We start from the raw sequence: 12,431 nt of genomic DNA on the forward strand, positions 1-12,431 counted from the left end.
CTGGCTGGGGATGTTGACTTGAGCTGGCTGTTGGCCAGGGACCATGATTCCTCTCCACTGGGATGATTGAGCTTCCTCACATCATGGCAGCTGCATCCCAGCGGGAGTATTCTATAATGTGGGAAGTGGAGTATGCCAGTCTCTCAAGGCCTAGATGCAGAAACTAGCACAGGGCCACTTGTGCTGTACTCTCTTGGTCTGATAGTCACAGAGCCTACCTAGATCCAAGGGAGGGGGAGATAGTCCCTATTTCTTAGTAGGAGGAGGGTTGGATTTGTAACCTTTTTTTTTTTTTTTTTTTTTAAGCGGAGCCTGTGCTCAGCGGCCATGGCTCACGGGCCCAGCCACTCCGTGGCATGTGGGATCTTCCCGGACCAGGGCACGAACCCGTGTCCCCTGCATTGGCAGGCGGACTCTCAACCACTGTGCCACCAGGGAAACCCTGTAACCATTTTAAAGCTACAAAACCTACCCCATGGGTTTTTTTGTTTTTTTAAAAAAATATCTATTTGTTTGTTTGGCTGCGCAGGTCTTAGTTGTGGCTCATGGGATCTAGTTCCCTGACCAGGGATCGAACCTGGGCCCCCTGCACTGGGGGCGCGGAGTCAACCACTGGACCACCAGGGAAGTCCTCCCATGGGGTTTTGAAGGGTAATTAATGTAGCATCTTCACAACCATATCCGACATGCAGAAAATGCTTACTCTGTATTTTAACCATTATTAGCATGGGGTGGTAGGGAAAGCTTTCAGGAGGAGTGAGCAGCCTGACCATTGTGGACCAAGCTCTTCCCTCTGGCTGTGCAACCTCCAGCAGGTCCCATGATGTCTCTGAGCCTAGTATCCTTGTTTGTAAACACCCAGCTCAGAGCATTCGGAAGTGTTCAGCCTAATGCCCGGGAAGGGGAAGAATTTCACGCAATTCCTGGACCACAGCAAATGGGTAATTATTATTTTGGTTCTTGATAAGGTGAGACTTGAAGGACAAGTTGTGGTTAAGCCAGGTTGGAGGGGGTGGGGGAGTGAGCCAGAGCTTTCAGGCAAAGGAAACTGTCCCGGCCAAGGCTGGGAGGGGAGAGCGGGCCTAAGAATGGCAGGGTGTTCAAAGAGGAAGTGCTGGAGGGGGAAAGGAGTGGGTGGGTCTGGGCCACGCAGGGCCTGGAAGTTCTGATGAGGAACTTGGTTGTCTTCCAAGGCCAGGTGCTGGGGAGCCACAGGAGGGCTGTGAGGGAGGGGGCCACTCGGGGGGGTAGAAAGACTCAAGGACCATCTGGGGGGCCACGGACTGGAGGGAGGAGGCTAGGCAAGCGGACGGAGGAAGTCAAGGCCTGTGCTGGGGTCTGGCTGGTAGAAAGAAAGGGATGGAGCAGAGAGATTCAGGGGGCAGGAGGGGTGGGATCCAGAGACTGACAGCCGTGAGGGGAAGGAACAAGGGAGGAAGGCTCCCAGCATCCCTCTAGATGGCGGAGCCACACTGGAGATGGAGAGTGCAGGAGGGTGGGGTTAGAGGGAAGAATCTACGTTTAGTGGGACATGGGGCATGTTAAGACCTGGGGGTTGAGGAGACACAGTTCCGGCTCTCAGGAGAGAGAACTGGGTGGAAGATAACCCTTTGAGACTCGGCCCTGAGGGCAACAGGGGACCATGGAGAGCAGAGGGGGAGCAGGGTCAGACATGGGTATTTGAAGATGTAGGCAGGACAGAGTGGACCAGACGCCAGGAGGCTGGGGGCGGGGTGCTCTCTCAAAGGGCACCTGACCCTCCTCCAGGAAGTCTTCCTGACTTCACCCCCCCACCCCCCTCCACAAATTTGTTACTAAGTTTCCAGCTGGGACTCCAGTCTCACCGTCTGCCCCCAGGGTGTGGGGAGTGCAGGGGTTACGCTGGGCCTCCCCTCAGTCGGGACTAGCTGATGAGGACAAGTGGGGTGGGGTGAGTGTCTCAGCCATATTATCTGGGTGGGGGATCCTGGCACCTCCCACTGGATCTGGCTCCCTTCCCCGCCCAGGAAGCTATCCGTCCTGTTGGACTCGTCTAGCCCGGGAGGAATGGGTGCAGGCCCTGGGTCTTGCCTCGGTTTCCTCGCGGGTGCAGCTGGCACCATGGGCACCTCACGGGCTCTGCTGCTCTTCCTGCTGCTGGGTAAGCCCCCCACCCAGCCCCTTGCCCACCATTTCCCTTTTCTGCAGCCCAACAACTCCCTCCCTTCTTTTTCCTCTGCAGCCTCGGGAGTAAGGGTCCTCGCCTTCAAAGCCTCTTCAGGAATTCAGAGAACCAATCTCTCCTCGGACTCAGAAAGATCTTCCCAGGGCCCGGGTTTGAAAGTTCCCTCCATCAAACCCCCCAGCTGGAAATTTCCAGATCAGTCTCCAGGTTCAAAGGCTGATATCCCTCATTCTGAACGGTCTCCTGAGGTGCTGAATTTGAAGGGCGTGCCCGGGTCCTTCCGGTCCACTGCTTCTGCTGAGGGCAGAAAGCTGAAGCTGGACCCCTTCTCTGGAAAACCTGGTTCCAAAGTAGTTCCTCATGCCTCGGCTTCTCGAGTTCCTGCCCCAAACCCGGAGCCTTCCTCCTCTGTTAAGACCCCAGCTTCCAACAGGCAAGTCCCCAATACGAACATCTCTGTGGAGACCCCGGTTTCAAAATTCTCCCCTGAGGATGCGGATCCCAAAGTTGCCTCAAGCTTATCCCCGCAAGTGGGGGGCCCTCTTGCGGTGCTGGTGGGGACCACAATCCAGCTGCCTCTGCTTCCAGTTCCTGGCCTTGGTCCCCCTTCCCCTCTGGTGGTTTGGCGCCAAGGTTCCAAGGTGCTGGCAGCTGGGGCCCTGGGGCCAGGGTCCCCTCTCATCAGCCTGGACCCCACGTACAAAGGCCGCCTACGATTTAACCAGACCCAAGCGAGTCTGGAACTCTCCTCTGCCCAGCTAGAGGATGCTGGGGTCTACACAGCTGAGGTCATCCGGGCCGGGATCTCCCGGCAGATGTGGGAGTTCATTGTGCGTGTATATGGTAAGTGGGCCCTGAGGTCCAGAGTGCTGGCTGCAGGGGCTGCTGTGGGCAAATTACTGCTCTTCTGAGGATGTGTTTCCTGCCCCAGAGGAAGGGGTTCCTAGACAGGGGAGAGAGGACTTCTGGGCTGGAGGGAGGGAGAAGAGGAGCTGGGGGTCAAGACAGGTGCTTGAGGGAAATTGGACCTGGGGACCAAAACTCCTGGGAGCCCGGACTCCCAAGTCCCAGAGAGGGGAGAGCTGGGGACTCAGACTCATGGGTCTGTGAGAAGAAGAGGACTCTTGGGGCTAAGAGGAGGGCTAAGAGGGGGCCTCGGCTGGGGCGAAGTCCTGGGTGTAAGAGGTGGAGGGGGCTGGGGCTCCCTGGTCCTAAGGGACGAGGGGGCTGAGAACCGAGTCCTGAGTCCGTTCCCCCTCTCCCAGAGCCCGTGTCCAACGTGTCGGTGAAGACTGAGGCCCCGGAGACCGAGGAGGGGGCGGCGGAGCTCCGGCTGCGCTGTGTGGGGTGGAGGCCGGGTCGCGGGGAGCTGAGCTGGACCCGGGACGGACGCGTCCTGGAGGCAGGGGACCCTGCGGGAGTGAAGCCACCCCGGATCCGCGTAGAGGGCGACCAGCTGCTCATCGCGCGCCCTACGCGCAGCGACCACGCCCGGTACACCTGCCGCGTCCACAGCCCCTTCGGCCACGCGGAGGCCGCGACCAACGTCAGTGTTTTCTGTGAGTGCGGCGGTACCTCCGGTCGGGGACAGGGATCTGAGGGCTCAGGCTCCTGGAGTCCCTGGGGAGGAGAGGGCTGGAGGTCCAGTCTCCGGAAATCCTGGAGGAGTCCCAGTTGACCCCGACTCTCGCGGTTCCGACCCCCTTCCTCCGCCTAGACGGCCCGGATCTGCCGGTCATCACTGTCTCCTCCGACCGCGACGCCGACCCCGCCCTCTTTGTCACCGTGGGCAGCAACGTGACCCTGCGCTGCACCGCCGCCTCGCGGCCACCGGCCGACATCACATGGAGCCTGGCCGACCCGGCCGAGGCCGCGGTGCCCGCCGGCCCGCGCCTCCTTCTGCCCTCGGTCCGGACCGGCCACGGCGGCGCCTATGCCTGTCTCGCTGCGAACCCGCGCACCGGTCACCGCCGCCGCTCGCTGCTCAGACTCCTTGTGGCGGGTGAGAGCCGCGGGGTGGATGGAGGGGCGGGGCCAGCCAGGAAAGGCGGAGATGCCCGGGAGAAGGGGCGGAACCAGCAAGGGGCTGGGATACCCGGGGGGGGGATGGGCGGGGGGAAAGAGCATGGTGGGGCGTGACCGGCAGGGAGGGGCGGAGATCCCAGTAGAAGGAACGGGGGGGGGGGATGCACAAGAGAAGGGGAGGAGCAAGGATGGCCAGGAGAGGGGGCAGGGCCAGCACCGAGAGGGCGGAGCTTCCTGGGGATGAAGGAGTAGTCAAGGAAAGGGACTAAGTTGCTTGGGCCAGTAAGTGGGATCAGCAAGAGAAAGAAGTTACCTGGGAAAGGGGGCAGGGTCACGAGAGAAAGGGGTGGAATCATTCTAGATGTCCAGAAAAGGGGAGGGTTCAGTAGGAAGAGGCGACTCGTGGAGTAATCAAAGAGGGGGGCCAGGGCTTCCCTGGTGGCGCAGTGGTTGAGAGTCCGCCTGCCGATGCAGGGGACACGGGTTCGTGCCCTGGTCCGGGAAGATCCCACATGCCGCGGAGCGGCTGGGCCCGTGAGCCATGGCCGCTGAGCCTGTGCGTCCGGAGCCTGTGCTCCGCAACGGGAGAGGCCACAACAGTGAGAGGCCCGCGTACCGCAAAAAAAAAAAAAAAAAGAGGGGGGCCAAAGTAACCTGGTAGAAGGGGTGGAGCTAGAGAAAAGGTCGGGGTTACGTTTGGAAGGACAGGGATCAGTGTGGGAGGATGAAGTTTCCTTCGGAAAGGGGGGCAGTCAGTGGGGCTGCGACTGCCCACTTAGCCCAGGAGTTGCCGGGGAAAGGGAGCGGGGTCTGCAAGAGAACGGGGCAGGGTCAGTGCCTACAGGGCGGGGCCAGGTGAAGAAGGAGTGCAGTGAACGCGCGAGAGGCGGGGCTCGAGGGGAGCTGGGAGAGAGCTGACTGACCCCTTGAGCTCTCCCTCCCCTCTACAGATCTGCCCCCCGGGTCCCCACAGTGCTCAGTCGAAGGGGGTCCTGGGGATCGCGTCCTCCTCTTCCGCTGCTCGTGGCCCGGCGGGGTCCCTGCCGCCTCCCTGCAGTTCCAGGGTCTCCCCAAAGGCGTCCAGGCGGAACCGGTGTCCTCGGTGCTCCTGGAGGCTGTCCCCGCCCACCCCCGGCTCAGCGGCGTCCCCGTCACCTGCCTTGCTCGCCACCTGATGACCACGCGCACCTGCACTGTCACCCCGGGTGAGAGCTTCTTTCCTGTTTCCCGAGGAGGAGGGGCTATTTCTTTGCTCCATTAGAACTTGAGAAAAGGGGACTTCCCAACTACAGGAAGAGAGATTTCCTCTATCTTTAACCCTACAGAAGGTCGGAGGTTTTCCTATACCTAAAGCAGGGGCGGGGCCAAAATTTCTTTCCTGGACGGAGAGGGCTGACACTTTCCCACGTGTTCAGAGCAATACATGGTTGAGAATAATATGAGTTTCCCAGGCCAGGACCTGGCCTGTCTCACGTACTTCCTAAGTCCTTGTTAAGGAAATCAGATGAATGAATGAGGGAGGGAGTGAAAGGGCAGATCTTCCTCTTTTGGCTAAGGTGCCCTATTAGATTCATCAAAGGGCACAGGACCTGTTCTCTTTCTTGATTGGGTTTGTTCCACCCACAGAGGCCCCTCGAGAGGTGCTGCTGCATCCGGTGGTCGAGGAGACACAGTCAGGGAAGGTGGAGGTGGCGCTGCAGGCCTCTGGCTGTGGCCCCCCTTCTCGAGCATCTTGGTCCCGGGAAGGGCGGCCCCTGGCCTCCAGAGGCCGCGGGCACCTGCTGCTCAGCCAGGATGGGCAGAGGCTCCTGATCGGCAACTTCAGCCTGAACTGGGACTTGGGAAATTACTCCGTGATGTGCAGTGGGGCGCTGGGTGCTGGGACCGACAGGATCACCCTCACTGGTGAGCCCCATCCTTTCCCGGAACCCAGGTCCTCCAGCCCTCTCTTCTCTCAAACCCAGGAGACTGGGATTCCAGCCTGTTCCTCCCTCAGACCAAGGAGCCCAGGCCCTCAGTTCCCTCCTCCCTCAGACACAGAAATCTTGGTCCCTGGCCTCCGCCGACCCCAGACCCTAGAACTCCCACCCCCAGATCCCTGACCCGTCAGGGAATCCTGGACCCCAGTCACTTTTTCCATGAAACCCTCAGACCCAAGAGTTTGGGCCCCCAGTCCCTTCCTTTCTTAGACCCAGGAGTTGGGGTCTCCAGACCCTCTGCGCCTGGGACCTAGGAGTCCAGGCCCGTGGCCCCCTTTCCTCTCCCTGCTAGGACCCATGAATCCAACCCCCACCTTGATTCCACCCCCGCCCCTCCCCAGGACCTTCTATCTCCTCATGGAGGCTGCAGAGAACCCGGCATGCAGCAGTGCTGACTTGGGATGTGGAGCGAGGGGCCCTGATTAGCAGTTTCCAGATCCAGGCCCAGGAGAGCCCTGACCTGAGCAGAGCCACCATGTCCAAGGACTGGACCACCCTGCTCACCCTCGGACCTCGGGATCGCTCAGCTGTGGTGCCCCTCCTTCCTCAGAAGCCCCAGGTCTGGGTCTTTCGTATCCTGCCCACTCTGGGGCTCCAGCCAGGGACCCCATCCGACAGCCGGGTCTGCCGTGCCGGTGAGTTGGAGCCGCTGGGCTTCGTCCTGGGCTGAGAAGCCCTTGTTGTGGGCTCCCTCCTGTCAGTCTGTTTTGTTGGATCTTCCTTCTTTCTCTGTGTTAGTTTCCTGGGGTTGCTGTAATAAGGTACCATGAAGTGTGTGGCTGGAAACAACAGAAGTGTATCTCTCCTAACTCTGGAGGCCAGGAGTCTGAAATCAGGGTGTCTGCAGGGCCGTGCTTTCTCCGAGACTCTGCGTAGCCTTCTTGCTTGCCTCCTTCTAGCTTCTGATGGTGACGGTCAATCCTTGGCACCACTCCAGTCTCTGCCCTCAGCTTCCCACAGCCTCCTCCTCCCTGTGTGTGCCTCTGTCTTCTTTTTTTAAAATATAAATTTATTTATTTATTTGTTTTTATTTTTGGCTGTATTGGACCTTCATTGCGGTGCACGGGCTTCTCATTGCGGTGGCTTCTCTTGTTGCGGAGCACGGGCTCTAGGCGCATGGGCTTCGGTAGTTGTGGCGCGCAGGCTTAGCTGCTCCGCGGCATGTGGGACCTTCCTGGCCCAGGGCTTGAACCCGTGTCCCCTGCATTGGCAGGCGGATTCTTAACCACTGCGCCACCAGGGAAGCCCCGCCTCTGTCTTCTTGTAAGGACACAAGTCTTATCAGATTAGGGCCCACCCTCATGATCTCATCTCGACTTGATTGGTTGAATTGTGTCTCCCCCCAGAGACACTGTAGTCCCCTTTTATCCTCGGTTTTGATTTCTGAGGTTTCAGTTACCAGGGGTCAACCGTGGTCTGAAAATATTCCATGGAAAATTTCAGAAATCGGCGATTCGTAAGTTTTAAATTGCGTGCCTGAGCAGCGTGGTGGACTCTCACGCTGGCCCCCTCCATCCCACCTGGGATGTGAATCACACCTCTGTCCGGAGTATTCTGCCTGTTTGAAACTGTCTCAGTTATCAGCTCAACTGTCACGCTATGTCAGTGCTTTCGTTCAGGTAACCCTTATTTTAGTAATGGCCCCAAAGCGCAAGAGTAGTGATGCTGGAAAAAGCATAGAATACGTAGGGTTTTGTACTATCCGTGGTTTCAGGCATCCACTGAGGGTCTTGGAATGTATCCCCTGAAGATAAGGGCAGGGGGAACTACTGTATACTGACGTCCTGACCCTCAGTACCCGTGAACATGACCTTCTTTGGAAAAGAAGTCTCTGCATATTATCTGGATTACATCTGCAAAGACTCTATTTCCAAAGAAGGTCACATTCACAGGTACTGAGGGTTAGGATATCACTGTATCTTTTTTGGGGAGACAGTTCAACCAGCAACACTCCCCAACTTCTAAGTATTGGATGTGTCAGCCCTCAGCCCTCTTCTCCACCTATATTTCTCCCCAGTGTGGCCTGTCCACTCTCATCACCTTATATATCATTAATACTCAGATGACTCTCAAATGTCTGATCTCCAGCCCAGACCTCTGAACTCCAGACTTGACATCTTCACTTTGGATGTCCAGCTGGCATTTCAGACTTTACATGTCCAAAATAGATCTCTTGAGGTTTTTTTCTCCCAAACTACACCCTCCCCCCCACCCCCCACCAACTCTCCAGTCTTCCCATCCTGGGACAGGGCACCACCCAAGTGCTGACATCACCTCCAACATCCCAAATACCAGCAGGGTCCCATCGCTTCCTTCTGAAATGCTTTCCCAATCCGTCCACTTCTTTCCATTACACTCTGGTCAGACACCACCATCCTCTCTTGCCTGGACTGCAGCAGCCATTTACCTGCTCTCTCTATGCCCCCTCTTGCCCTCTTACAATCCATTCTCCAGGTAGAAGCCGAAGTTATGCAAATCTGATCACGTTGTTGCCGCCTTGCTGAAAAGCCTTTCGTGCCTAGGCTCTGGCCCCTGTTAATCCCTCTAACTTCATCCTTTACCTCTTCCACCTTCATTCTGTGTCATCCACCCACAGTTTTCATTGAACGCAGAAAACTCTTTCCTACCTCTGAGTCTTTGCATGTTCCGTTCCCCCTGCTTGGAACACCCTTCCCCCCGTTTAGCATGCCCGGCTCCTTACTCCCCAGGTCTCTGCTCAGATGTTCCTCAAGGACCTTCCTTCACCCACTTTTCTAAATGTCACCTCCCCTTCCATATTTTCTATCATAGCCCATTGATTTTTTCTTCTGAGCACAATCTGAAATTATGTTATTTATTTGCACATTCGTTTCTGATTTCCTCCTAAAATGAACCCTCGCGATAGCAGGTATCTTCGTTTGCTCACCAACGGAGCTTCACCACCTGGCAGAATGCCAGGCGCACCACATTCACTAAGGAAATGTTAAATGAATCGAGAGTGCTGGGGTCCCAGATTCCTGGGTTCTGACGGGGGGCTGAGGCAGGGGGCTCAGGAAACAGGTCCAGATTTGGCCCCCGCTCTCCTTATCCTCCTTCTCTTGGTCTCTTCCAGGCCCCATCCTGGGCCCCGGGGCCATCGCTGGCATCGTCCTGGGCTCCCTACTGGGCCTGGGACTCCTGGCAGCACTTCTCATCCTGGGCATCTGCTATCTGTGCCGCTTTCAAGGTGAGTGAGTGACCGAGTCGTAGGTTCCCCACTAAGAGTCCCATTGGTTCAGCATCTGAACCAATCAGCAGCAGTTACCTCATCCAACCTGCCTGCCTACCTCCATATCAGCCAATCAGCGTAAGGCTCCACCTCTCAGCCCAGTTTCCCTTGCCGTTGACTGCGTGGGGGTGTCAGAGCAGCCAATCAACTGCTTCTATTTCTCTTCCTCCTCCCTTTCCCAGGAAAGACTCCTAACAGAAAGAAGCGTACGCCCAGGTTGACCCCTGTATTCACCGTACCGGAAAATAAGATGCAGAGCGTGACCCCAGAGCAGACCCCACAGCCTCTGCCCCTCGAAGTTCCTCTGGAGGACCCTAGCCCAACCAGGGCCCACCCAGTGAGTGTGGGTGCCCCAGTGTCCTGGAATGGGGGTGGAACTTTTTGTGTTTTAGTCAGAGGAGATGGTTTGAATTCTCTTCCTCCAGCTTTTCTTATTGGTTTACAAAATTGGTAGATTTTCCCTGTCTTTTTTTTTTTTAATATATAAAAGTTGGACAGGACTTCCCATCCAATTTTTATATATATTAAAAGAAGTGCGAAATTCCAATTCCCACCCCTGCCAAATGAAGGAAAACGCCTTCATTCTTTTCCATAAAAATTGGCAAAACTTCCATTTTCTCTCCGAAGTGGGATAGAACGTCTTCTTCCCCATAAAATTTGGGTTGTTGCATGTCTTATCTCTCCCAAGGGTGGCTAGACACTTTTTCCTCCTTGCAAACGGAGGGAACTCAGCTAATTTTGGAATGGTGCGAGCTAGCTCTAGAAAAGGGTGAGTTATGTCACATCCAGGGCAACCCCTGAAGTTGTCCCCCTTCCCTCCCTTCTCTTCCAGGCCTCTGGTCCGAGGACAGTCAGCTTTCCACGTGGGGACCCCAAGATTGCTCGGACAGCCACGCACGTGTGACCAGGGCTAGTGGCCTGCTCTGCGCAGGACTTTTGGGGCGGGACTTCCTGTTTCACTCCAGCAGCAGTAGGGGACCTCCTGTCCTGTTGTGACTGAAGGTTGGACCCGTAAGGTGGGACTTCCTGTCTCCCTCTCTCAGCGCAGAAGACTCGCCTTGTATTTGTGCAGCTAAGGAGATGGGACTTCTGGGCTAGGAGAGACTCCTGCTGACCTAACAGTGTGGCCTGCACAACCTCCAAGCAGTCAAGGACCTGTGGCCGACTGGGAGGGCTTGCTGTGCTGCCCCGAGCTGGAGAGGGCGGCCTGCCTCCATTCTCTAGAAAGGTCTTCCTATGTCAACGTTTGCCTGCTTCAGGCCACACTCCATCCAGCTCCCGGGGTCTTCATCTTGGATCAGATCGCGTTCCTCTTCTCTTTAAGCCCTTCTATGGCTGCCCGTTGCCCTTCAGATATTGTCCAAACTCCTCATCATGACCTTCAAAGTCTTGTGGTTTGGCCTCTGTCAGCCTCTCTGACCTTCCCTTCCAGAAGTTTCACCCCTGCTTCTCTCCACCATACTTAAGTTTGCCTCCAGGCCTTTGCTCCCAGAGTGTACTGTGCCTGGAGCAACATTCTTTGCTCTGTGTCATTCATTTTTTTTGTGGTACGCGGGCCTCTCAGTGTTGTGGCCTCTTCCATTGCGGAGCACAGGCTCACGCACAGGCTCAGTGGCCATGGCTCACGGGCCCAGCCGCTCTGCCGCATGTGGGATCCTCCTGGACCGGGGCACGAACCCGCGTCCCCTGCATCGGCAGGCGGACTCTCAACCACTGCGCCACCAGGGAAGCTCTATGTCATTCATTTTTCAAGTGTAAAGGTAACCGTTACCATCTTAGAGGACCCTTCCCTAACCCATGACCCTAACGTGCCTCAGTCACGGGTTTAGGTCCCAGAGGCCCTGAACCACCTGCTCCTCGTAGTTAAACACATAACTATTTGTTTAGCTTCCGACCCCCTCTTAACCGGGAGCTCCACGAAGGTGGAGACCGTGTCGTTATCCTCAGCGCTTAACACAGAGTTTGGTGCACAGCAGGCCATCCATATTTGTTGACTGATCAAGTATTTGGGGCCAGTGAAGGACCGGGCTTGCCGCTACCATCCCCAGCAGGATGGCCTCCTTTTCCACCTGGGTTTCTCATTGGAAATTTAAGGAGTGCATCAGTGAAGATTCTTTCGGCTGTAAGTAACAAAATAAATGATGGCAAGGGATGGAGGTAGGTGGTTTCAGGCTGACTCAGCAACTTAGTGACCCCGTCAAGTACCTGGGTACTTTGTGTCCTTCTGCTCTGCCACCCTCAGTGGGTCAGCATATTGCCTCACGTAGCAAAATGGCTGCTGCAGCTCAGATCTTCACGCAACTGTATCTGACGACAAAAGGAAGGGAGCAGCGTTCCTCTCCTCTCATGAGTGGGGGAAAAAATTTCCTGGAAGCCTAACAGTAAACTTCCCTTATGTCTCATTGAGCAAAAACTGGCCACATCACTGCAAGGGAGGCTGGGCAACAAAATATCTCAGCCTGTATCGTGGGAGGTGGGCAAAGAGGAAAGTGGCAACAACTAAAGTATAGGCAACCAGCGTCTGTCTCAAGGAAGGAAAGGATTCTGGTTAAAGATTGGGGTGGAAGAGGCCTTTAGGAAATACAGTCCTTGGATCTTTTTAAAAAGGTGGTGGCTGGGGTCCTGGATACCTGGACTCTCTACATCTGTATCAGCTAGAATTTTCATTTTCTTTTTAATCACTAGAAACAGAAAACCTAACATGAGTTGGCTTAAACATACATGGGATGTTATTGCTTATGTAAGTGAATGTGGGCATCAGGTTAAGTTTTGATCCACTTGCTCCAGTGATGTCATATGGACCCAGTTTCTCTAGACCTTCCACTCTGCATTCCATAGTGTTTCTATCATTCTCAGGCTCCACGTGTTGTCTTCCCCACCGTGGCTATCCCCATAGACCCAAGATCTCTCCATGCGGTGGGGAAAAGGAACCCTGCAGATCCAGACTTCACGCCATTGAGCCGCGTGAGGCAGCAGAAGAGCGTGTCTTCTTAGGAAATCCACACAGCTCTGCTGT

At 56.0% G+C, this 12,431-nt stretch overlaps 1 protein-coding gene across 1 annotated transcript; it reads left to right on the top strand.

The window, feature by feature from the left end:
• Positions 1 to 2,046: 2,046 nt before the first annotated feature.
• On the top strand, positions 2,047 to 10,863 carry VSIG10L (V-set and immunoglobulin domain containing 10 like; the record flags this gene model as incomplete). Its single annotated transcript, XM_082677179.1, has 10 exons — positions 2,047 to 2,140; positions 2,222 to 3,007; positions 3,430 to 3,723; positions 3,882 to 4,166; positions 5,140 to 5,394; positions 5,816 to 6,094; positions 6,510 to 6,803; positions 9,260 to 9,373; positions 9,598 to 9,752; positions 10,248 to 10,863. 10 exons carry the CDS (start codon positions 2,047 to 2,049, stop codon positions 10,317 to 10,319), a joined length of 2,628 nt encoding a protein of 875 aa, XP_082533305.1. The 3' UTR covers positions 10,320 to 10,863.
• Positions 10,864 to 12,431: the final 1,568 nt, after the last annotated feature.

The sequence above is a fragment of the Grampus griseus genome (assembly GCF_964374135.1).
Source record: "Grampus griseus genome assembly, chromosome: 19".
In the NCBI taxonomy this organism is placed as follows: Eukaryota; Metazoa; Chordata; class Mammalia; order Artiodactyla; family Delphinidae; genus Grampus; species Grampus griseus.